At 51.6% G+C, this 25,127-nt stretch overlaps 1 protein-coding gene across 3 annotated transcripts in view; it reads right to left on the bottom strand.

Annotated features, from left to right (window-relative positions):
- Nucleotides 1-1,369: 1,369 nt before the first annotated feature.
- The window catches only part of ITGB2 (integrin subunit beta 2), a 34,988-nt gene continuing 11,230 nt past the window's right edge, over nucleotides 1,370-25,127 (bottom strand). For all 3 annotated transcript variants that reach the window (XM_074189948.1, XM_074189946.1, XM_074189947.1), the window contains exons 2-16: nucleotides 17,785-17,842; nucleotides 17,076-17,164; nucleotides 16,009-16,192; nucleotides 14,909-15,079; nucleotides 13,353-13,594; nucleotides 11,802-11,957; nucleotides 10,649-10,744; nucleotides 8,836-8,925; nucleotides 8,200-8,340; nucleotides 6,673-6,860; nucleotides 5,632-5,876; nucleotides 5,043-5,262; nucleotides 4,595-4,800; nucleotides 4,208-4,374; nucleotides 1,370-2,557 (exon numbers count right to left, since the gene is read on the bottom strand). In XM_074189948.1, the coding sequence (XP_074046049.1) occupies nucleotides 2,495-2,557; nucleotides 4,208-4,374; nucleotides 4,595-4,800; nucleotides 5,043-5,262; nucleotides 5,632-5,876; nucleotides 6,673-6,860; nucleotides 8,200-8,340; nucleotides 8,836-8,925; nucleotides 10,649-10,744; nucleotides 11,802-11,957; nucleotides 13,353-13,594; nucleotides 14,909-15,079; nucleotides 16,009-16,192; nucleotides 17,076-17,164; nucleotides 17,785-17,839 (2,313 nt within the window). In that variant the 5' untranslated portion in view covers nucleotides 17,840-17,842 and the 3' untranslated portion in view covers nucleotides 1,370-2,494. The remainder of the gene's footprint in view (nucleotides 2,558-4,207; nucleotides 4,375-4,594; nucleotides 4,801-5,042; nucleotides 5,263-5,631; nucleotides 5,877-6,672; nucleotides 6,861-8,199; nucleotides 8,341-8,835; nucleotides 8,926-10,648; nucleotides 10,745-11,801; nucleotides 11,958-13,352; nucleotides 13,595-14,908; nucleotides 15,080-16,008; nucleotides 16,193-17,075; nucleotides 17,165-17,784; nucleotides 17,843-25,127) is intronic.

The raw sequence follows: 25,127 nt of genomic DNA, 5'->3' as shown, positions 1-25,127 counted from the left end.
CAGGAAGCAAGAATTGAGTAAAGACATTCAGTGTAGCCTGGAGAGGAATTTTATTGTTCCAAGAAAGGCAGCCTTTGACATCATCTCAGTCTTATTCCCTCATATCCCCAGGGGAGAACCTGGGCAGAAGCTGAGAGGGGGACACAGGCCTAGAGCCTGTCCCTTGGTTCTCCCTCTGCATTAAGGCTGTCTGGGAAGTAGACCCTTCCTGAGGGAGGAAGGGGCAGAAATCATGGCTTAGGGATGCTAGCTTTACAGGATACCCTTTGCTGGTGCCCCAAGATGGACCTGGCCAGCCCAGTCCATGCTATGCCCAGTTCTTTCCCAAGTCTCAGCCCTGTTCCAAACAGATCGGAGAGGGTGAAGTGGAGGTACAAGGGCAGGATGGGCCTCCAGACCTGCCCCAGTTCCACCAACTCTCAGTGGACCATCTCTTCCCTCATCATACCTCTATGGGACCTGATCAGTGTGAGCAGCTAGCCTCTGGTGTGTTCCACCCCCAGATGTGTGCTCATTAGGCCCATTGAGTGGCAGACATTTCATAAAGCCATCTGGCAAAGGAGAGGAGCTTTGGGAAGCCAATAATGTTCCTCATGCAATGAAAGACCCTTGCCGTCCACTTTCTGGATTTTGACTTTCACTGACAAGAAGCAGGAATGAAAGCTCTGCATCAAGCCCTTCTCTTGATGGTGTAGAGAGAGAAAAGCCGTGGGAGCCCAAAGCACCAACCCTGAGCTCATGTGATGGCTCATTCCTATCAGATCCTGCATGGAGGAGGGATCTCAGGGAGAACGCCCTGTTCTGACCTTGAAGCCAGAGTGTGGCCCCTGTGAGTTCTTGGTTTACTAATAGATCACAAGCCCTTAAGTACAAGTCTTTTGGACAATGTAGTTCTGGCTGGGAGGGGGCCAGCCAGAGGAAGACCCAGAGGAAGACCCAAACCCTTCTCTTACAAAAAAGGAGTGGTAGGATCAGCTAGGTGGTACAGTGGCTAGAGCACTGGCCCTGGAGTCAGGAGGAAAGGAGTTCAAATATGTCTCAGACCATAATTGCCTAGCTGTGTGATCTCGGGCAAGTCAGTTAACCCTATTGTCTTAAATAAAATTTTTTTAAAAGGGAAGTGGCCAGGCAGTCCAGGGTCCTGGGGCACACTCATCCCCATTGGTTCCCAGAAACCTATTGGGTGGGACAAGGCCCAGGGCAAGAGAAAGGGAAGTAGCTCTTCAGGAACAGGGCCATCTGAGAAGAGATGAATGAGCTAGGCGTCGACTTCTCTGAGTTAAATGTGTAATAGGATGGAGCTGGCCTTCCTTTCTACTTGTCTCTTAAAGTTAATTGCTGTTTGAAAGAAGAAATTGGAAACCAATCAATCCGTGGACATTTTAATAAAATAGAAGCACAATGAACTCAAATCAGGGTATACTTGCACTCATTTGGGTATCTGCTTTGTGGGGATGGGGAGACCTGACCCCCAGATCTGCTCCCAGCCTGCAGAGCCAGATTCCACACTTGGAGCCTGAGGAGTCTTGGGGAATATCTAGCCAAAGTTTGCCTATAAAACTAACAGCAGAGTGACAGATGCCAGCTAGAGAGGCATCTTGGGAGTCTGATGGACAAAAAGGAGACCAGAGGAATGTGTACTCCCCCTGCACACACGTGCGCGCACGCGCACACACACACACACACACACACACACACACACACACACACACACACTGCTACAAGATGGTGATAACAACCCTTTCTCAGCTCTTGACAGATTTCAAAGTATAAGTCCATCCACCCACTCATCCTTTCATCCATTTGTCCTTCCATTCGTCCTACCATCCACTCTGCCAACCATCTTTCCACTTATCTGCCTAGCCATTTTGTAGCCCCAACAGCCTATACCTTCTTGGTCATTATGTCTCATGATTTTCAAACCTCACACCAGCTCAAATCCTCCTTAGTGGTTAGCAGGAACCAGGGAGAACATGGAGATGGAAACCCCCTTTTTCCTCCCTCTCTTTTGTGCAGATTCAGCATGGAATGGAGGGTGAGTGGAGGGACCCCACAAGTGCTGGAAGAAGGAGCGTGAACATCTATCAGACCCAGGGGCTGAACTGCAAAGCTGTAGAAAGAGCCAGCAAACACTTTCCTATTGGCAAGGTAGCGATGCAACAAAATGCTCCAAGTGGTTCTCAGGTTCAGAATCGTCCAACTCAGCACGAACGTCCTCAGGGAAGGTGGAAAAAAGGACTCTTGAAAGCAGGACCTGCTGGAGATGCCAGGCAGCTCCTTGAACAGGCCAGGCTTTCAGGAGGGTCAGAAGAACAGAGGAGGAGCTTGAGGGGCATTAGTGGCCACTGTGAGAGGCACCTTCCTCGGTCCACCCAAGGCCCAGGATCCTTGCCCAGCAGTGGCACTGAGGACTCTCCAGGGGTGGAAGGACTTGGGCATTGCAGCAGGCAACTGGACTGGAGCTCTGAGGCTTTGTAGCGGTCATGGCAGACACCTAGTTCTCTGTAAATTTGGGATTCATGACTGTTGTCGTCGCACTCTTGAAAAGGGGATTGTCCTGGGAAAAGACCATAAATGCAGGACTGATAAGGCTGGGCAAACACTCAGAAAAATGACTTGGTTGTTTCCTGGCTCCCAGAAGAACCAAAGTTAGACTGTTTTGGAGTAGGCCTGGGACACAAGAGGGGGTATGGAGCACCTCTCTTTCCCTTCCCACCACTTTCTTGCCAGAGGTGGAGGCCATGGGGATGAAACCCTCATAGAATGGCAAACTTTTCCCATGGGTGGGCTAGTTTTGTTAGATTGGCTTTTTCCTTCTGTTCTAAAGGATGGCACTCTGGGTGGGTGGGGGGACCAGAGGCAGCCCCTCTTTTTCTTGCCCCTGAATCCCAGCCTCTCTCATCTCCTCTAGAGGCTTCTCCAATATCTTCTAAACCAGGACCTCTTGTTCTGCTGCCTATAAACATGCTCATGTCTCTATCTACCAAGAAACCCTTCCTGAGATGGCCTACCTTCTACCTCTCTTCCTGGGTCAATTCTGGCTTCCAGCATCTCACAGCCTGCTCCTTTCTCCTTGCCTTCCAACCCTAGGATCAGGTTCTCCAAGTTCCCAAGTCTCTTGCCAGCTCTTTGCCCCCTGCAGCTTGTGGCACTGATGACTACTCCCTTTCTCCAGTCCCAGCCCACCCCCCTCTGGTTAGTGCCAGGTATCCTCTGGTTGCTTCTGCCCACTCCTGCACCAATGCAGTAATACAGTCCTTCCTGGGCTCTACCTGGGGCTCCAAACATGCTGCTCATTTTTCTTTCCTTCCCAATGGGGGGTGGGGCAGAATGAGAAGAAGCTAATTTTGGTTAAGGAACAAAACTCAGACTTGTTAATGTTCCCCATGGTAGCTGTCTCCAGGCCTCCCTTCTCTGGTCTTTGCTGACAGCCTGGCCAACATGGAAGCCTCAGATGCCCCTGGAAAGTGATGCTTCATTCCAGCACCGCCATCCTCTCTCTCTCTCGGCTCCCCCAAGATGCAGAGAGCGATCTCTTCAATTCTTGTCTCTCACCCCCTCTCCCCTACATAGTCTATTGTCGAAGTTTTATCAGCAACACTTCTCTCCCAGGCCTGGCCTGTCCTCTCCATGAGGCACATAGCCATTCTCCATCTAGGGAGGCCCTCATTTCCAGCCAGTGGCTGATTCATTGTGCCCCATGAAGCACCCCAAATCCAGTCCACTTTCCTGCTCCAGAAGCTTCAGGGACTCTCCAGGATGGCCCAGAAACTCTTCTGATCCATCTCTTCACCTCCATACCTGCATTCTGCCCTGCCAAATCTGCTATCCTGGCATTTCTCTCCAGCTGCTCCCCTTTGTCCTGGCTGTCCCCCCTGCCTGGGATGCCCTCCTCATGGCCACCTCCTCCAGGAAAGCCTGCCCAGATCTCCCCTCTTTGGCCTCTCTTCCTGTTCAAACTGTCTTGATTGGACTTCTGGATTTGAAGAGGTGCTGTGACCTCCAGGAATCTGTCAGCCCCTCTCTCCATTTGAGGGTCTGCTTAAAGAGCTGCCTAGGGAACTAGATTGGGCCCCAGGTTCCAGATGCTAACACTGGAGTCTTGACCATTGAGGCTCCCTTAAGAGTCAGGTTGAGTTGTGAGCTCCTCCCTCCCTGCCTGCTGGGACGGGGTGGACCTTGAGGGTGAGGTGAGGGGACCACTCACATTGTTCCACTGGGACTTGAGTTTCTCCTTCTCAAACCGCTTGTATTCGCGGAGGTCGCTGAAATGTGTCAGGACCTTCCAGATGGCTAGCAGCAGCACCCCGATGAGCACCACGCCAATCACAGTGCCCCCCACGATGGCAGAGATGTTGGGCCCTGCCACACAGTCTGTGGATTCAAAGGGCCAGGGGTGAAGGGGGGGCAAGCCTCAGGCCTGCCCCCACCCCGGCTCCCTCAGGGTCCCCTGTTCTGTCCCTTCGGGTGAGACCGCCATGGCACTTTCCCAGGATCAAAGGGAGCCTGTACTTCCTCCTAGCCTTGCCTCCCCCACTTGGCAGAAGCCTGGAACCCAGACCCCTGAGCCCTCCTGATTGGGGGGGGCCCTTGCCTTGCTTCTCCTCCACAAAGATATGGTACTTCTGTCGCCCTTCCTGTTGGCTTAGGAAGTAGGTCACCCAGCAGCCGGTGGAATCCCGCTCCTTGCACGGTCGGCTATTGGAAGGTTCAGTCAATGTCGGCGTCAGACCGGAACACGCCAGGCTGCAGTTCTTGGCAAAGGGGCCCGTCTGGAATTTCAAGCACTCTGCACAAAAGCTAGAGAAAAGCAGGGAGCAGGGGAGGAAGCGGGCATCGGTGGTTGTGGTCTCACTGGTCCATCTGGGGGGCCAGCCGATAGCCCAGGGAGATTTGCACCCACCTGGAGGGAGCCTCTCTGCCAAGAGATGTGTGTCAGGGCCAGACAAGGCTGGCCAAGGCTGAGGTCCCCCAGAAGCCCTCAGACCCCGGCCCAGGGGGCCCCCACTCCCCAGCCAATCCTCACCCTGTCCCTCACTCACACGTATTGGCTGCAGGGGGACGGACAGCCCGGGCACTCGAAGCAGAGCGGGCCCTGGTAGCCTGGGTCACACTTGCACACATTGCACTCGCAGTGGCCTCGCCCGTTGCACTCCGAGCCCCTGGCATTGAGGCAGCCCCTGGTGGACTTCTCACACTGGCACGCTGAGCCCTCATACTTATCCTTACACTGGCAGGTGCCGCAGTCACAGTCGCCACGCTCTGAGAGGCAGGACCCACCTGTCACTGCCCTGCATTCCCTCCCCCCACCTCCTCCCACTGGGCAGAAAGCAGCAGTAAGAGACCTACCCCTAATTCCTGGGCCCTCACTGAGAGCTGGTTTGGAGAGGGAGGGGGCTCTGCACTATACAGCCAGGGAGACTTTTCGCAAGAGGGAAGGAAGGGGGAGGGAGGAGGGAGAGAAGGGCAAGCACTCCCCAAGCTCCACTCAGGGCTGGGCTCTGCACTAAGCCATGGCATCTGCTCCCCACCAGAGCCCTGGGAGGGAGGGGCTGAGGAGCCTGAGGGGAGCGGGTTCAGTGACTCGGCCAGGGTCTCTCCAGCGGGCCATGCCTGAGGATGGCTACTCACCTGGGCCACCGCAGACCTGGCCTTCGTACCGCTCACAGTTGACATTGTCACACTCGCAGAACTTGCCGTAGATCTGCTTCTTGGGGATGTCGCTGACATAGCAGGTGCAGGAGCCACAAAGGCACTCTCCCAGGCCGGAGCACAGGACCGAGCTGTTGTCCTTCCGACAGCTCACTTCCAGCTCCTGGTTGCTCTTGCCCTGGCTCTGGCACTCACAGGACTTGCCAGTGTAACCTTGGTCACATCTGGGGAGGGGGAGGGGTGAAGAGGAGTCTCAGCGTGTGTGGGCCCCTCTTTGGTGGCTGCCCAGAACCCACAGACTTATCCCAGGTGACCCGGGGAGCCTGGGTTGGACTAGACAGCTCAGACCCTGCCCTCCCTGTCCCTGGCAAGGTGAACCCACGGGAACCCTTCCTTCCCAGGAGCCCCTTCGGGCTTCTGGACTCCTTTGTCTGACCTCCTGGGGCATCTCTGCACTTTCCATCCCAACGGGCCTTTCGGCGGTCCCCTACCTCATCTCTTTGGCCATCCATTCCTAGACTCGGGTAGGGACATCAGCCTGGGAGCTTGGAGCAGTGACCCCACCGTGGGGGATGCTTTTCTGGTCCAGGGGCCCAACTGAGTCATTAGAAGGAGGGGCCTGAGAGGTCCTCAGTTCCCCTCCTCGCCCAAAGGTCCCTCAGCTGTTAATGACAGACCTGGGATTGGAGCCTGGACTTCTGAGCCCAGACGTCAAGTGGAGTGCCACTGGGTGCTCAGGGCTAGAAGGGAGCAGTCAGTTGCCTACCTCTAGGTAAGAACATTCTAGCCCTGTTACTGGAAGAATGGCCCCAGAAGTGAAAGGATAATTACAGGCTGAGGCAAATCCAAGAGTTTTCTACTCCAGGACCTTCATGTTCAACCTCAGTGACCCCCCTCCCTGGCCCAGGAACGTCGAGGCACATGTGTGCACATGCGAACACATGCAGGAAGACACATGTGTCTAGGCATATTGTGTGTGCTCCTGCGTCCACGAGGCACAGGCTGTGGGCTCCGACTCACCTGCAGATGCCACACTCCACAAAGCCCTTGTTGTCACAGTGCTGCCGGCCGAGCCTCTCTCCTTCACAGTCACACTGGCAGAGTGGGAGCACCTGGACCGTCACTGTGTCCGTGAAGCCCAGGGCCCGGATGGTGAAAGCATGCTCCTTGACGCACTCGGAGGCTGTCACTTTCACCTGGAAGGTGATCTGAGAGGGACAGAACGTGGGGGGAGTGTTAGCCCTGAACCCAGGGATAGACGGGGAGGGGCCAGGGAAGCCATGGTCATTTGGATGTCTCCTGGTCTGGCTTGAGCCATGGGATGGATGTCATATGTCCCCCCGGGGGGGGCTTAGGGACACCCCATCTGTCTAACTGAGGAGCAGATCCTCATTTCTACCTCTAGTTTCCTTGTTTGTTTTTTCTCCTGTAAATTAAATTGAAAATAAAAAAAAGAACTAGCATTCAGTTTCTCTTCCTCCTACTTGCCCCCTCCTCCTGGGGGGTGGGGCAAGCCTTGCAACAAATCTGCCTGGTCACTGCACAAGGAAGGGGAGGAGGGGGGCCCTTCCCCAAACCCAGGACTTCCTTCAGGATGCTCAGCGAGGCCAAATCAGGAGAACTGGAGAGTTGGGGTGCTCACTTCACAAAGGAAGGACATCCCGCCTGTGTGGAGGGTAGATCACCCAACTCCCCCTCGCCTTCACCAGCAAACCACTAGGAGAAGTGACTTCTTCTCTCCCAGAACTATTCAGAACTCAGGGGACCCTCAGGGAGTCAGAAGAGGGATGCAATGGAGGCCCTGGCCAGAGACGTGGAACCTGGGGGTTCAGTGCCTGAGAGAGGAAGGATGGGGGACATGCTCCAGAAAGACAACTTAGGATAGCAAAGTTCTCTGGGGTGGAAGTTGATACAAAAATGGACATTTTTTTTTTTTTTTTTAACAAAGAAAGGCAGCTCTGTGGGGCCAAAATGGTCTTAAGCTTGTCTGGTTTGGTCCTGAAGGCAGAACCAGGGGGAAGTTGGGCTGTGGCTTGAGGGAGGATAGTCCCCTTTCTCAGAGGCTTCACGCCACAAGGTGTGGTGTATATAAGATTCTCACTCAGGATCACACATAAAGCTAGGTGTCAAAGTGCCTGGGGTCTGGAACCCCTGACCTCCCATCAGACACCAGTAGGAACCTGGGGAGTCACTTCAGCTCTCTCTGTTGCAGCCTCCCACACCACACAAAGGGGACTGTGAGGGCCCAGAATAGAGGCTGTTGGTCAATTATCATCATCTCTGAGGTGCCTTCCAAGCCTGAGATCTTGGGAGTCAAGGAAACAGGTCAACAAGAGTTGGCATTGGTGGATCAGTGGAACCACCTGGGCTAGGGACCCACTGCTCTCCCAGTCCCCCCCCCCCCCCCGCTGTTTCATTGGGCCTCAGTTTCTCTCTTTTGTCCAAAGAGACAGAATTGCATCTCTTTTTCCTTCCCCAAACTGTCCCAAAGATGGCTGGATCTGTCTAGAAACACAGGAGACGGTCCTAAATGAGGGACTCTCATACCGGCACGTTGATCTGGACCCCGTTACAATCTCCTCTGGGTTGGTCCACACTTGACTGGCCATTGCTGCAGAAGGAGTCATAGGTGACCTTCAGAATGTCTGGGATGATACTATGATCCACAAAGACCCTTGAGGACAATTTCTGGTGACAGAGAATGAATTTTCAGCTGAGAGAACAACATTGGCTTTGGATGTGGCTGGCCTAGTGTCCCTGGCCCCAGGTCTATGCTCTCTCTAGCAGTAAAGGAATGGAGCCAGGGTCTTTCTCAGCCTTGCACACCCTAAAAATCTAACTTTCTGGGGAAACCCTTCTCACCCTTGGGGCTCTCCACATGGTAGCCCCCACCAGGGAAGGGAGTATCAAACAGGTCAGTCCCTGTCACCCTCTATCAGGTCTCCCTTCTGCTGGCCAAGGATCTCCTGGGAATTCCCAACCCTGTGCTACTCCCCAGGCTATCCTCTCAAGCCCACTGGGGAGCACCCTGGTCCCCTCTTCCTTGCTGGTCTATCATGATGCTTTGTGGGGCTAGAAAGGAATGGGCCAGTCTGCAGAAGCCAAGCTTCCCGACCCATTAGGGGATTAGCAGGGCCTGGGTGGGATGGGGGCCTCCAGGCCAGTGAACTCAGGTTGACTTACATTGTAAGCATTCTTAATAAGCTGAACCACATTACTGGAGTCCGTCGACAGCTCCCCAACAGCTGACTTTGGAATGATCTCTGTGAGTTTCTGGCAGTTAAGAAAATCAATGTGTCACCTTGGTGGAGTCAGGGCAGCATAGCCAGGGATGTCCCGGCCTCCCCCCCCCCCCTCCCCCCCGGTGCCACTGGACCTTGGATCAAGTGGCAGAGACTTCTGGGGTAAGCGGGAAGGGCTGGTCAGGGGACATTTCCTAGGCTTTTGGCTGGGCGATGTCCATAAGGCCATGGAGCTTGTGCCCATGCCCTGCAGCAGGGCTTAAGAAATCCTGACTGGGCCTGGGGCATCCCAGAACAGTGGAAAGAGTTAAGACTAGAAATGGAAACCAGTGTCTTGGGGCGTCTGTCCCCTTGGATCTCTTGGGGCATCTGTCCCCTTGGATCTCTTGGGGTTAAGACCCCTCCCAGGGTCCAGCTCTCTGCCCTGAGCCACCCTGCCCTCACTGGAACAATGGGGCGGCGTCCTCTGCCAGCTGGACATTCACATGAGATGATCTCACTCCTATATCTCAGATCCCAGGCAGCCTCCCTGAATCTCAGTTTCCTCATTTGTCGAATATGGGAAGGGGATAAGTGACAGCTGAGGGAGCAGTGGAGAGATAATATCCTGGGTTGGAAAGTCAAGAAGACCTGAGTTCAAATCCTACCTCAGTTTCTTCATCTGTGAGATGAGATTCCTGCTCTCAATTCATAACCCTCTAATTCCTGGGTCCCTGAGGATGCTTAGTCTTATGATCTCAGGACTTTTTAGGAGAGCAGGACTCTAAAGTCTGATTGTCTACTAAGCAGTCCAGAGCTCCCTCCCCCCTTACTCTCTGATGGGCCTGAAGCTGAACCCAGCTCTTGGTCCACTGCCCATGGCAGGGCTCTGGGGTAGGGCTTGGGAAAGTCTCCCCCAGAGTCTCAGAGAAACAGGAAACTAAAGTGTAAGGTCAGTGGCTGGCAACCCCTCCCCTCACAGCCCCTCCTCCCCTTCTCTTAGACACATCCTGCCCAACCTTCAGTCAGCCCAGCTCAGACTCAACTGGGACCCAGGGCTGTTTTCAGTGTTTGTTGATTGAAAAAAGTTCTAGATGGGAAGGTTTTTGTTACTGGCTGCAGTTCCTAAAGGATCCAGGGATGTAGGGGGAAGGGCTGCTGGAAGGTTGCCCGCAGATGGGAGCACTTGGGTTTTTTTTGTGTTTTTTTTTTAGGTTTTTGCAAGGCAAATGAGGTTAAGTGGCTTGCCCAAGGCCACACAGCTGGGTAATTATTAAGTGTCTGAGACCAGATTTGAACCCAGGTACTCCTGACTCCAGGGCCACCTAGCTGCCCCAGATGGGGGCACTTGTTAATCACAAGTCCAGTTCTCAGCAGTGATTGTTCGCACTGACCTTACAAAACATTTCTATTATCTATAGGATTCGCACCCCAAGCCAGGGAGTAGGACCTATGATTCTCATCTTTGTGTGACAGGAGAAACTGAAGCAAACAGAGGCCACCAAACTAGTAAGATGTCTGAGGTGAGATTTATGTCCGTGTCTTCCTGACCCAAGGCCCAGCAACATGGGTGGTGGGTAGAGGGGGCAGGTAAGACAAAGCAAGGGTAGGGTCCAGACCCAGCTCTGGGGGGAAGGGATGGAGGATGGCAGCTGAGGCCATTGGTTTGGAGCCTTTATTCACTTCTTTCAATGCTGGTACTGGCCAAAGGGATTCAAGATGCATTTTACACCTAAGACCAGACAGGGCTGGGAGACCCCAGCCCCTCCACTTACTTCATATGTGGAGACCATTTTTTGGGTCACAGCAAAGATGGGTTGTATGTTGTTCTCAGCAAGTTTCTGGGCCAGCTGTCCCACAGAGGGGTAGTCCTGTAGGTGAGGGAAGAGAGAGAGAGAAAGAGAGAGAGCAGTAAGTAAGGATCTTGGTGGGCAGCTACCCAGCCCCCAACTCTCAGCTTTCTCCTTGGGAAAGCTGGATCATGATGACTCTGGGCCTTGGTGACTCTGGGCCACGGCCATGTTGCAGATAAAGACTTGGTCTTCACACACTCATAGATATTCACTGGCCTCCCCTCCCCTGTCATTGCCTAGAGAAGAAAGGACCCATTGAATTCCCTGGGATGACCTGCTGCCCAGATGTCGTCCAAGTGAGAAACTACTCTGGTCTGGTGCACATTATCATCTTCGAGACCTGCCTGTGATATTGAGAGGTGACTGAACTGGCCTAGGGTCACCCAGCCACTAGAATGACAGGTAGGACTTTAACCCAGTGCGCCAAGTATTCACACTTTCATTACTGGGCAAATCAACTTTGAAAATAGCTGAGGGTTCAAGACCTCTTCTTTTTTTCCCCCTGTTCTTTTCTGCTTTTGTCACAGTAATGGATTGATGAGATTCCTAACTCCATTTTTGTTAACTCCTTACTGAAATATGGCAGTTCCTTGGACTGAGAATTTTAAAACCCTATGATTCTGTGAAGGGGTCTATCCTGAGGCTTCCCAAGGACATCGAGATGGTGTCAAAGACTCCACCGCCCTCCTCCAAGTTCTGGGCCTGGATTCCCCTTTCTCATATATTATTTGAAACCTGGGCAGGCTGCCCTGTCAAGGAATGTGGGACCAGATGGGGTCTGTGGGAGCAGAGTGCCGGAGATGAGGGAGCCCATGGTGTATGAACAAAAGGGAAAGGAGCAGAAAATACAAGAGCCATTGCCATCCCCTAGAGCTCCAGAAAACAGATCTGGTCTAGACTGGACCTTGACTGCACTCATTTCTATTGTAATTGACCCTTCTTTCCTCGAGAGCCATATTTCAAAGATGGTGCCCTCACAGTGCCATCTTCTTTCCAGCTCACATGTACTGCCCTCAGTCAAGTCCAGGACCACAGGAGGAAGAAGGAGTGAGGGCATGGTCTCCAAAGTACTTACAAACTTGTTGCTGTCCTCATAGAGGTTGTTTTTCAAGTGACAGCGACCGTCATTTGGTGTGAGGATGGCACCAAGTTTCCCATCTCCCGCAAAATGGAAACCATCGTCAGTGGCATACACCAGTAGACGGGTCACGTTGCGCCAGCCGATTTCATCCTGAAAAAGTCCAAAGCCATGATTTCTGGGCTGATAGAGGCATTTCAGGCCCCTGATCAGCCAGCACGAGGGAGCAGACAGTCTAGCATGAAGTCAGTTTGGGCCTCTCCAGAGCAAGATTTCCCCCTTTCCCTGCTGGTAGAAGGCCCTTTGGACAGCCAAAGTGGAGAAGATTTTTCTGGTCCCTCATAAGACAAAGGCTGCCCACCCCCTTGGCTTTTTCCTATTTCTCCTGTCCTTAGCTAGCCTGCATTAATTTGAAAGCTCCTGGAGGGCAGGGAGTATGGTTTGTCTCTTTGTATCCCCAGAATTTAGCAGTGTCTGGTGCTTCAATAAATGAGCAGTGTCTGGTGCTTCAATAAATGCTTATGGACTGAAGGTCCAGGTAGGAAAGAAGATGGGACTTATGGACTGTTTAGGGGCTTTGATCAGCCCCTCTGGTCCTGTTGGCATGAACTCACTTGCCAGGAGGTGCTGAGGGTCTGACCCAAAGTGAAGAGCAGTGCCTATAGAGACAAGTGGAGATTTCATCTGCAGCCTCAATAGCAGGAGGCCACAGTGTGGGAGATGGAGCAAATGAGAGACAGAGTGGGGGCTGGACAGAATGTGGGAAAGGTGGGTGCCTGGAGACCGGGAAGCCAGTCAACCATGGTGCCAGGGGATCCATGGATCCATCAACAGATCAGTGCACATTGGTGGATAGAGGGCAGGAGACCTAGAGCAGATTGTCCTTTCAGGAAGCACATTCATTCTAAACATGGGACCAGATGGGGCCTGCAGGTGTAGAGTGCTGGAAATGAGGGAGCTCAGGGTAGAAAGGAGGGCAGCAGGAGATAAAAGAGCCATTGCCATCCCCCAGAGAGGGTAGATAGGGAGATACATATTGGTCAACTCCTTCATTTTGTAAATGAGGAAACTAAGGCACAGATTTGATCTTCTGACTTTCTTGTCCTTCCTGTGTGATCTTTGGAGGAGTCACTTGAGCCACAGGCTTCCTTTGAGAAAGGGCGGCAGTGGTCAAGAGTTTGGTTGCCTTGGTCTTGCCAGGAGGCACTGGGGGCCTGAGATTCTGGGATTGGACCAAGGTCCCATCTGTCCAGCTGACACCCCCACACTCAGCGTGTTGTCTGGCAGGAACTACTCCTAGCCAGATGCTGAGCCCAGGATCCCCCAACTGCCCAGGCCCACAGCAGTCCATCTTTTTTTAATTGCAGTCAGTGGGCCTCTGGCTTCTCCCTCCCCACTCATCCTTCCCTCCCTTCTCCAACCCCTTGGTGGCAAGTCCAATAGCAGGGAGGCAATAGTTTTTCAAAAGTCAATGCTTTGAAGCTACTGTCGGGGACCCAGCAATGCAGGAGGGAAGGTCGAGGTGTGCCACTCCCTGGTCTGGCTTACCTGGCAAACGGCCACCTGCATCATGGCATCTAGGCCCCCTTCAGGAGCATCCAGATTTCCAGAAATTAGCTGCTTCCCGACCTCACTCTGAAACTGGTTGGAGTTATCAGTGAGCTTCAGCACATGTCTGAAGGCAAAGGGAGGCTGACATTGGGTGTCCTTGGTCGGGCAGGGGTGCTTCAGCTTCTCGGGGTGGGTGTTGACAAAGGGCAGCACCGTTTTGTCCACAAAGGAGCCAAACCCTGCAACGAAAGCAGAGGGGCTATGAGCCCAATTCCAGATGGAGGCACAGCTGGCTTCCAGCACCTTCTGGCACCTGAGCCAAGGCTAGGCCAGGCTCTGAGGCTGTGGAGCTCAAAGACAAAGTGCTCCTGCCCTCCAGGAGTCTACATTTTACCAGAGAGATACAATGTGCACACAGAATAATCTGAGGGCAATCAGGAAAGGCAATGTGGAGGAGGAGGTACATGATGGAGCCTCAAAGGAAGCTCTCGATTCTAAGACCGAGGATTAGACAGAGGTCTGGGCAAAGAGACAAAGGAGTGACATCAGATGTCAGCTCCAGACCAAGAGCAGGGACTTGGCCTTTAGAGGGTCTGGGCCGCTTGGGCAGTCAAGCTACTGAGACCCAGGGGCATCTCAGAGTTGGGTCCTAAGGGCAGAAAAGAAGATGTATAGCATAGCCAACAGAATCCATTCTATTGAGATGTGGTTTTGAAAACCTACCCAAAATCCAGGTTCATGGAATCTGGCTCTAGAAAAAGACCCTCTGGATGGGTGGATAGAGGCTCCTGTGCTCTCTGGCTAGAGGGTGGACACCCTTGTGCCCTATGGCTGAGTGGATGGACTCCCAGAATCCTCTGGCTAGTGGGTGGATCCCCATGTCCTTTCACTGGAGGGTGGACCCCTCTGACTGGTAGATAGACCCCCTTGTGTCCTCTGGCTGGTAGGGGCCCAAGTTTAAAAAATCATGGATATGTAAGGGACAGCAGGGAGTAATCCACACCAAGGAGGAGTTCATGGAGTCAGTGAACCCTGCGCAGCTTCCCTGACATCGGCTTCTGTAACCATGCCAGTCTTTCTTGTCAAGGGCTCAGGTGCCATTTCCAGGGAGCAGGTCAGGGACAGATAGAGCAGAGGAAACAGTACTCTTGGTCCTTCCTGTCCTCAACTGGCTGGAGTCTTGCCAGAAGCTTGGCCTCACTTGTGGTTGTGGAGCATGGCCTAAGCCTGGAAGACTGGGAGATTCTCAGAAGGAGGATGGAAAAGCACTCAGAGAAGGGCGAGAAATCTGAGTCAGCTGGCACCCCCCCCCAGCAGGGGGGCAGGGGGAGGGAGTAGCTCATCAACTACAGACCCTGGGCAAGCCCCAGGACTTCTCTGTAGCTCTGTTGCCTTGTTATAAACTGAGGGCAATGGACTTGATCTCATCTAAGCACCCTTCTCAGCTCCAAATCTGAAGAACCCTAGTCTTGGATCTGAGGCTGGTGTGGGTGTAGCCACTAAGGACGGGGCCTCTTCCAACCTGGCTCCTCTGCCCACCCCGAGACACACACCTATGCGGCCAGACTCGGTGATCTCATTCAGTGCCCTCAGTAGGTCGCCTCCTAGTTTCTTCACGTTAATCAGGTCGTCATACATGGAATAGGACAGGTCCATGAGGTAGTACAAGTCGATAGGGTAGCCCTTGGCTCGCCTGAAGGTGAGGTTGAATGCTGCCGTCTGACCTACCCGGGGAAGACAAGCATGAGGTTGATTGGGGCAGACCTCCTTGGAGGAGGGTCATCCCAGAGCTGAGGCCAGCCCAGGAATTCCTCTAAGGCATGCCTGCTGTTTCTCCCCATAACTCCTTGGGCTCTGAAAGCACAAAGACTTTGTTGTGAGCATGCAGAAAGCAGCCTCCCTCAGGGCCAGCCCTCAGCTTCCTTGGACCAGCTTCTCCACACAGGCCACATGGGGAGACTTTTCCCTTTTCTGAGGCCTGAATCACACAGGGATAGGCCTGTGGGGTCCCTTGTTCCAAACCAGGACCCAGAACTGCCTTCCACCAGAGGCTCACCTAAAGGCACACCACAGTCCACTGAGCCCTAAGAGTAACAAACCTTTATTAAACACCTACAGAACATGAGACGTGCAAGTTGAGGGATTTGATAATAATGCTTCCAAGGCCTTTTGTTGCCTGACCTGCCATGGAGCCTTCTGAGCTTTGATTCTGAGCTCAGTTGCAGTCAGACACACTGTACATTTACTCCAACAAAGTGGGGTCTCCTCAGAATGAAGGACACCAACCACCCAATTAGGTACCAAGCCTCTCTCCCTTCTTTCCTTAAGCTCCTTAGATTTGGAAGCAAAAATACCTCTGACCTTCCCTGGGTCACCTTCTCTGGACCTCATCTTCCTGATATGTCAAATGAAGGACTAGACTAGATACTTCCTGAGTCCCTGCCTGTGCCAGATCCAGGGTATATATGGACAGTCTCTGCCTCTAGCTTGGACATTGAGGTAATCAGAAATTTGGGCCCTTCTGCTCCATGGCCTAGCCTGCTCAGGGAGATGACTCCACAGGCCTGGGGGGGATTCTGGGAAGCCAGGGCACCTGATGGAGAGGAGGCCCCTGGAGGGATTGGCTGAAAGCACCCCCAAACCCAAGTCCTACCTGGCCGCAGACGGAGCTGGATGTTCTGAGGTGTCAGCTGGGATGCCTTGGAGTTAGGTGAATCAGATATGGAGTTGGTCTGGCTCTGGGGATTCACGATTTCACTTTCCTGGCAGCCACGTTGAAGGAGCTGCTTTTTGGTATCACAACGAATGGAATTGGGCTCTCCTCTTTCAGCAAAATTCTGGGAACAGATCGAGTGGATGAGAAGGAGAGATGTATTAACAATACAGGTGGTCAGGGAAGACCGGGGACCCCAGTGATTAATACCAGACACTGTGGGGTCATTGCTATTAACTGCCTCAAATCCTCTACCCCAACCAACCAATTAATACCTGGAGCCCAGCAGCCTGAGTCTAGGGTAATAGAAGGTCCCAGAGCTGTCCTGAAGTCTGGGGCAGGGGGATGAACTGAAGCACTGGAGGTTGCTCTCTGCCTCCAAGTTTGGTCCATTGCAGCAAAGGCTACCCCACTGAATCCAAGATTGACTCCTATGTGTCTAAAGCTGGCTGTCTTTGTTCAAGGCTGGCCTGCTATGTCCAAGGTTGATCCCTCCATGTCTAAGACTGGCTCTCTGTGACCAAGACTCACATCGCCCCTCATATTTAAAATCGGCCCCATGCCCAAAGCTGGCCTTCTGTATTGGTTAAGACTAATCCAGTGGGTCCAAAGTTGGCCCTCTGTGTCCAGCTAGATCCACTGGATCTAGATCTAGATTTTCCTTTATTTCTTCACTCAAACTTCTCATGAATAGCAGAAAGGAGGGTAGCCAGTGCCCTAAACATTAGGTTTATTTCTATTTCTCTCTGCAGCTGCCCTTTCACTTCTCTGTTTCCTTAGCTGGGCTTCTGCCAGGTAGTCTCAAGTTTCCTAGACCAGCCTCCTTGGTGCAGAGCACCTGGAATGTCCCCATGGCCCCATTTTAGGGGTCATCATTTGAACCCTTATCACCTCTAAGTGGACTTATTTGAACTTTTTCTCACTGTTTACAGCCAAAGGTTCTGGCCCTTAGCTAGAAGCTGCAGCTCTCCTTGCCCTTCCCCTTGGTGTCCACATGAATATCTTACCAACTTCTTACACCAGGCACAACCTGGCCCTGATGCGATACACTCTTGGCAGTTGTTGATTTTGTACTTGGGACATTCCTGGGACAGGACTGGAAGAAAGACCAAAGCATTAAAGCTGAGCAGGCTTCTCTATCCCACCATGGTCTGCCTCCTTCCCCCAAGGTGGGCCTGGGCCAGCATCAGCTCAATGACTAACTGACCTTTGGAACAAATTTGCTGGCATCTCATGGTGCCATTATTGTTCTTTCCCCAAACCAACAAACCCAAACATGGAACCCAAGAGCCTGGGCCTGGGCCTACACCTTGGCCCCCAGCTAAGGACCTTATCCCAGGGAACACAGGATGAGGTGAGAAGCCTGCTTTGAGATGTCCCTTCCTGGGATATGGAAAGTTTGAGAATTTAATTTGCTGACTCTGGTGTGTTTGTGGTTACAAGGTTTTGATGGGGGGTTTTTGGTGGGGAGAGGGAGGAAGGGAGGGGGAGAAAATGGATTTTTGTTAATGAAAAGAATGAAATCAAATCAATGAGTACTGGGTTTAATGCAACCCATCTAATCCTGTTTCCCAGGCTGTAAACCAGATTATTGCTAAGATCTCCTCTGATATGCTAAGCTGGTCTGCTTCTTTGACTATCAGTCCATCTCTGAGAATGCCCCTCTTCTTCCCAAGGCAAAGCAAAAGATACAAGAAGAATTTGGTAGGAACTCACCTGATGGTGGAATCAGCAGCACCAGGGCTAGGACCAGGAAGCTGTGACGAGGCATCGTCTGTGAGACAGGAAGAGAAATGTGGCTAAGGGTTTTTGGCAAGCCCAGCCAGGAGGAGAAAATGTGGGAGTCACTGAAAGGAATATGGGCCCCTCAAGAAGAGAAGGGCAGAACTTCATGTTTATGCACAGAATTCTATTTCAGGAGAGACACTGTAATACCCATAATGAGGAAGCACTAAAGAGATGAGGTTAAGATGTCTGGAAAATGGATATCTGTCAGGGATTCTCTAATGACTTCTTCTCCTTCCTCTGTGAAGACAGAAGACCCATACCTTGGGGAAGTGAGAAAGAGAGCTGGCCTTGGGAACTGTGCCACACCAGAGGCATGAGAAACCTCAGAGGGCCTGATTTGCAAGAGATGGAATGATCAGAAAAACCCCAATACAGATGGTACTATTGGCCCTCCTGAGCCCACCCCCCAAATAAGAAAACTAGAGACATTACTAAAACTTGACCTGTACGTGAAAATAATAAACATACCCTCCCCTACAAATAATCTCCTTTACAAACATTGCCCTGACACAGACTCATCTTTCTCTTGGTCTGGCACTGAAGAGATTTTCTATAAAGCCATGTTAGTTGAACCAATGGATTATGTTTAGTAAGTCATCAGGAGCAGCACGAGCTTTGAATTATTGGAGCTGATGACCCTGGACTGTGTTACCAACTCAAGTGACATTTAGAGAGAAGAGGTGTGAAATGCACCAACAACTTTGTGGCAGTTGATGAAGATGAAGCTCCTGGGACCAGGAAACTATGACCCACTGATGGCAGAGAGGACTCAGTTGAGAATTCCAAGAACTGGTAGCACTGAGGACTCTCCCCAAGTCTTCATTTGATTCCCAGAGAAGCTAAGAGACTCTGGGGGTACAGGGGTATATCTTAAAACAGATGCTCCAGGCATGTCAAGTTGGTCATGAACTAGGGAAGTCCATAATGAGAAAGTCTGCCCATGAGATTGCCCACAATACCATTCAGAAGCCACTGTGGGTTGGGGAGACTGCCTGCTTGGTACAAGTATGGTCAGGGCTGTCCCAGGGGAACACTCCTGGAGACTGGGAGAATGTTAGGCTGAAGTAGGAGCAAAGAAGCTTGCTATACTTAAAGGACGTCATCATAATTAGAGTTCCTCACTCCCCTTTCCATCAGTGAGTTCTCCCTCCTCTTCAAAAATAGCAGTAGCCCTGGCAGGGGTGGCCCTATTGGCTGACATCTCAGTGAAAGAACCCAAGAAAATATAAATGTGGTGGGGAAGGGCAGAGCCAAAGTCTCTAGGAAAGGAGAAAGGGGCATGGATAGAAAGGTGGTCAAGTTCCTTGGGATCACTATTTTGCTTGGAGGTGATTTTTGGCTTTGCCCCTAAAGTCTTCTTCTGGGCTTCTCTTGATATATAGACCTCTCCCCGAGCTGGACATGTGGTCCAGGAAGTTCCAGGTCCAAGTCCGAGTCACCGGGAGAGCTGCTCCAATGAAGTGGAGCTAGCTGGTGAGAGGGTGAAGCAGGAGAGTTGGGGCTGCCAGGATACAGCTCCACCCCAGAGCTGAGCAAAGCCACAACCTCTCTGAACTGTGGAAGAAACAGGAGGCAGGGCCCAATCTTACAAAAATGACTTGCCACCAAGATACAGGAGAAAGAGAAGACGTAGATGGACAGCCAATCTCCCAGTAGTGCGGGCATAGGCTAAGATGAACTTGATCTGGGAAGAACAGGCAAATAGGGCTGGAAGTCACAGGTCCTGGACTGGGCTGGCTGGTGCCCTTCCAAATTAAACAAAAGAAAACTCGGCCTCCGGTCAGCTCTGTCCTGTTGTGGGGGTGGGTAGGAAGGAGAGAGGGAGGAAGAGAACGTAGACTGCCAGCACCTGGCCCTCAAGAGGCTGACATCCTAAGATAGGCACACAAATGATTTCCTCAGGGGAGGAAAGAGAACAATGACAGCTATGTGACTTGTGGGGAGAGGAAGGGGACCAGGAAGTGGATTTGAGCACTCTATCTCAGCTTCCACTGGCCTTTGCTGGCCCTTTCCTGGGTGAGCCCCCTGTCTCATTCCCCACAGAAGCTATTCCAGGACTTCAGGAGGTCTTAGTTCTGAAAGAGGCTTTAGAGAAAGCTAAGTCTGGGAAATACTACCCACAGTGGCCTCCTTGGTTAAAACCTAGGACTCCTTAGCTCACCGCAGCCTAGCCTGTGGTTGCAAGCAGCTGCTTCCTGGGACCAGGCTGGGGCCCCCGGCACTAGAGGAAGAGGCTTTGGGGTATAATCAGATTGGAGAGGTCTTCTGATCTAGGTGAGCCGTTTGCTGCTGAACCATTCCCATGCCCATTATGGGCTCCCTTTGGGCCAGAACTTATGCTAAGATTGGGATGGCTGGGCTTAACCCTAGGAGTAGCAGAGAGGAGCCAAGCTGACTTAGATAGTGGCTGGGTTCATTGGGTCCTAGGGCCCCCATGGTATAGACAGGTCCCTCTTACACCTGGGAGATCATCTGGTGCAAAGCAGAAGGCCCACAACACTCCCAAGTATACCCACACCAGATGAAAAGGGCATTCCTATCAGATTTTAATGTGTTACTGTATTTAAAAAAAATTAACACATATGTTAATAAACATCCACAGGGATCCTGCTGTATAGCTGAGTGGTTCCTACTTCTCTCTAATTCTCGCATCACTGATCTGAAACACACTCAGGAAGGACAGGAACTGGTTTGTGTCCCTCCCACTGTCCATCCATTTCATGAATGCTTCCTGCTTACTTGATTTGAGATGAGGAGCTTGAGTGAAGTGTCCTGGTCTCTTGCTACTCTCCCATCTCGCACAGTAGATGGTCCCAGAGAGACTGCGGGCCCTTGAGGCAGTTGGTAGCCAGGTCAAGCCCAGGCTGATCCTCCCAAGTTGCCTCTATACAGCTACTAGGTTTCTTAGTCTGGCATTCAAGGTCTCCATGGGCTACCTCTTACCTCTTCTCCCAAGATCTCCCTATAAGAGTCCAACTCATGGCTCCTTGAGTATGCTACACAGCTACCTGCCTTTGTTCACATCATTCTCCCTGACAAAAACGCCCTGTCTCAGCCCTCGGCCTCAAAGGTGACATCTCTAGTGCCACACATGCATGATCATGGGGAGTTAGACCTCCCGGCAAAGATGGTAGACATTCAGCCAAGGGTCATGCAGAGAGCACTCAGTCCATCTTGCACCTTTACCACCTGGGTGACCCTGGCAAATCCTTACGTTTCAGCTTTCTTATCAGTAAAATGGGTGGATTCACTGGCCTCTGAGGTCCATCCACTGGAGCTCTTTGGTCTACAAGCCTGTTATAACCTCACTGCAGCCTCACAAAATTCCTGGGGGATGGAAACTACTGACATCGAAGAGGATGCAGTACCAGAGAGGCAAGATTTGAACCCAACCCTTTCCCACGGATCCATTCAGGGTTTTTCCTGCCATGACAGTCATTTGTGTGAGACCTGGACTGCCTAGATGACTCTATGACAACTTCATGATAGATTCTCTCTTTTCAAGGACTATTTGAAATCTGAGCCTCAAAAGAGAAAGGCAGAGAAGTATGCCTGTGAAAGAAGGCTCCAAATCACATCTGATGAGCTTAGTCAACATTGGAGGTACTGAGGAAGCCAGGCACACTGATGCATTGTTGGTGGAATGGCGCTGGTCTAAGCATTCCAGGAAGTAACTTGGAATTATGTGATAATTCTAAGAAAAATGACTAGATTGCTCATCCCTGTTGGCCCAGAGATCCCATGACTAAGGCTTCCTATCCACCAACATATTCCTATCATATCACAAGGCTTCCACTTCCTTCCACTAAACTGATGCTCCTTCCTCTCTCAGACCCTAACCTTTTATCTCTCCCTCCACGTCATGCCTCCTAACTCGCTTCCTCGGCTTCCAGAAGTACTTTCTCAAGCCCTGGCCCCTGCTCTGATAATGCCTCAGGCTCCTAGCACAGTCACCTAACCTGCTGGCTGGGGATAAGGGGAAAAGTCCTGCTGTCAGCCCTCTCTAGGCCCATCCTGCCCTGAGGCACTCCACCCTCACTGGACTCACCCCCAGATGCTATGCCAACCGTTCTCTTCTCTGAACAAACCCATCACCTGCTTTGGACCCCTTCAATTGCTCCCTTCTCCTGGACACCGACCTCTTTGGGTTCTCCTTCTGCCTGCCTGTTTGCCTTTGTTTGAGCGTGAGTTCAGAGAGAGTAGTGTCGGAAGTGGAGGGACCCTGGTGTGCCCAGTACCCCCAAACAGGAGCAGGGACATCTTCCACTGTGGTAACTGGAGGCACCCTAAGGTCCCTGGACCTTTGTGAGTGGCTGTGGGAGGAGGGGAGGACTCTGGTGCTGCCCAGAGGCAGCCTGGCTTGGAAAGCAGGAGCAGCAGCTAGTCTGAGGGAGCAGCATCCTCCTAGCACCAATCCTCTCTCTCCTATTCCTTGACTCTAGAAAAGCCAACCCCCAGACCAGTTGAGGCTTCCTCTACGTTCAAGGTCTTTCTTGATTCAGGTGCCTCCATCCTTTCTTCTCAGATATGACTGGAAGAATTGTGGAACCAAAGGGACAGAACTGAAAAATGCCAGTGCCCACTTGGCAATATTCCTAGTAAGCACTCTCTGCTGGCTTCTCCCGGTACCCAGGCCCAGGATCCAGCCACTGCTTCTAATGATGAAGCCCATTTCCTTGGGTTGGGAATCTGCCTCTATCCTCATTCTGCCTTTCCTCCAAAGTCAGGTAGAGGAGGCCAGCTTTTCCCACATGTGACAGCCCTTAGGGAGTTTGAGGACAGCTCCCCTGGTCCCAGTCTTCTTCCCTAGGCTGAACATCCTGGACTCCTTACTTCCCTGGCTGCCCTTCTCCAAGTGGGCACTGTCCAGCTAGTCAATGCCCTTTCTGAGTGGGGGCCAGCCCACCTGGGGTCTGACCAGAGAGGAGAGTAGAAGGCAGAATCCTCCAGCACCCAGCCCCATATTCCACTTGCTTTGGGAGGGTGGGGATGGCACCCTGGGGACTCAGACAGCACTTTGAATAGCTCTCTCCCAGATGAGACCATTGGCCAGTCTGTGCTGCTAACACTGAGAACATGAGTCACACTCTTCTCATTATCTATGTGACTCTGCACAAAGACACTTAGCTTCCCGGGGACTTGGTTTTCCCAACTATAACACAAATGGGAAGGGATCCATGGTCTCTGAGTCATTTCAGACCTAGGCCCAGGATCTCACACTATGACACAAATGAGGGCTGGATTCATCTATAGTCCTATAAAGGCCAAACTTGGCTCTAGACTCAAGGACACACACTGGTCTACCCAGTAGAGACCATCTCTCTCTGCCCTGGCCCATTCTGTCTGTGTGGTCATCAGAACAGATTGAGGCCCTATAAAGGGTTAGTTAAGGGGCAAAGACAAGACACCCAAGTACCTGGAGAGACCTTCATCTGGAGTATAGGGAGGTCTCCAAAGGACCCTGGGGCTCCACAAGCCCAGAGTGGCTGTGACCTTGGGTACCACCTGCCCTTTGCCAAGAGGAAGAGAAAACTGGGAGCCTCTAAAAATGGAATGGGGAACATGATGAAATGATGTGAGGAGGAAGATGGATGGATGGAGAGGATGCATAGAAGAGGAAGGGGAAGCATCCTTGACCAATATATGGGGCATGTAGACAAATGGTGCCAATGCTCCTCAAGGAGTTGGCAGGTACCTTGCTCAACAACCCCACACTGACCTTGTACAGCCTCACTTGGGCAAAATAGCCAGGCAAAAAGCAATGTTTCTGGAGCAGCTTCTCCAGTGGCCTGCCCAAGTGATCACCGAACAGTCAGCAGCTCATTTTCCCAGACTGTAATTGGTCATCAAGTCATAAGGGACACAGTGCTATCCTTCACCTCAGGAGGGTTAAAAGGTGTTAGTACAACCCAGTCTCCCCTGGTGCTGTCTAAAGATGGAGACCAGGGGGTAGTAGCATCTGGCCAAGAGAGCCCCAATTTACCACCCTGAGGCCTCAACAACAATCGTATGAGATGGGAGCTGTTATCTTCCTAATTTACAATGAGGAAATTGAGACAGCGTACATTGAAGACATTTGTCCTTGGTCATACAGCTAGCAAGTATCTGAAGCCGACCTGCCTTGACTCATGAAGGCCACATCAATTTTGGGGTTTAGTAACTTATTCCCAGTAGTGGAGTGACAGTTTGTATCAGTGAAGGAATTTCCAAGAAGTAGATCATAGAAAGCCTGGTATTAGGTGGGACCTCAGGGGCCTTACACTCACCCCCTCATTTTACAGATGAGAAACTGAGGCCCACAGAAGAAAAGAGATTTGTCTAAGGTCACCTGAGTAGGAAGGAATAAAGCCCAAGGCACAATCCCCCGTCACATCCACAGTCAGTGTGACCTCCAGGGACACCTCATCTGGCTAGCACCCACCAGGACTCAGGGATTTCTAGAGAACAAGAATTCCCCATTTTCCAGGGCTAACTTAACCCTCGGATTAGAATCTTCCTAAAAAGTCTTTGTCCAGCTGAGCCACGGCCATCAAGGGGCACTGGACATCACTCATGCCAGGATAAGCCTTGCTGCTACCTGAGGGTTCTGCAAGTTCTTATTGGCATTCTTTTCACCATATCTGTTTGGTTCTTTACTTCTGACATCTCGGCCTCTAGCATCCATCAGTCAAACCACCTGGGCCCTTTCTGATTCTCTGCTGTTAGAGAACCATGGGTAGAGAAGTCAGTCATTCCACTTGCTGAAACTGTGTTTAAATGAAGAGTCAATGGGCCCTTCACTGACAGTGTTTCTGACAAAGGCCTCATTTCTAAAATATACAGAGAAGTGAGTCAAATTTATAAGAATACAAGTCATTCTCCAATCGATAAATAAAGGACATGAACAGGTAGCTTTCAGATAAAGAAATTAATGCTATTTGGAGTCACATGGAATAAATGCTCTAAATCATGACCTGAGATAGCATCTCCCACCTATGAGACTGGACAAAATGACAAAAGAAAAATGATCCATATTGGAGGGGAGGTGGGAAAACTGAAACACTAACACATTGTTGATGGAGTTGTGAACTGATCCAACCTTTCTAGAGACCAATCCGGAACTCTGCCCAAAAGCAATAATTCTATGATTACTCTTTGATCCAGCATTGTCACTACTGGGTCTGTATCCCAAAGAGATCATGAAAAAGGATAAAAAACTCACATGTACGAAATATTTATAGCAACTCTTTTTTGTAGTGGCAAAGATTTGGAAATGGAGGGGATGTCCAATG

The sequence above is a fragment of the Macrotis lagotis genome, chromosome 5, assembly GCF_037893015.1.
Source record: "Macrotis lagotis isolate mMagLag1 chromosome 5, bilby.v1.9.chrom.fasta, whole genome shotgun sequence".
In the NCBI taxonomy this organism is placed as follows: Eukaryota; Metazoa; Chordata; class Mammalia; order Peramelemorphia; family Peramelidae; genus Macrotis; species Macrotis lagotis.
The sequence above is the reverse complement of the archived record's forward strand: the minus strand, read 5'-3'. Positions and strand labels throughout refer to the sequence as shown.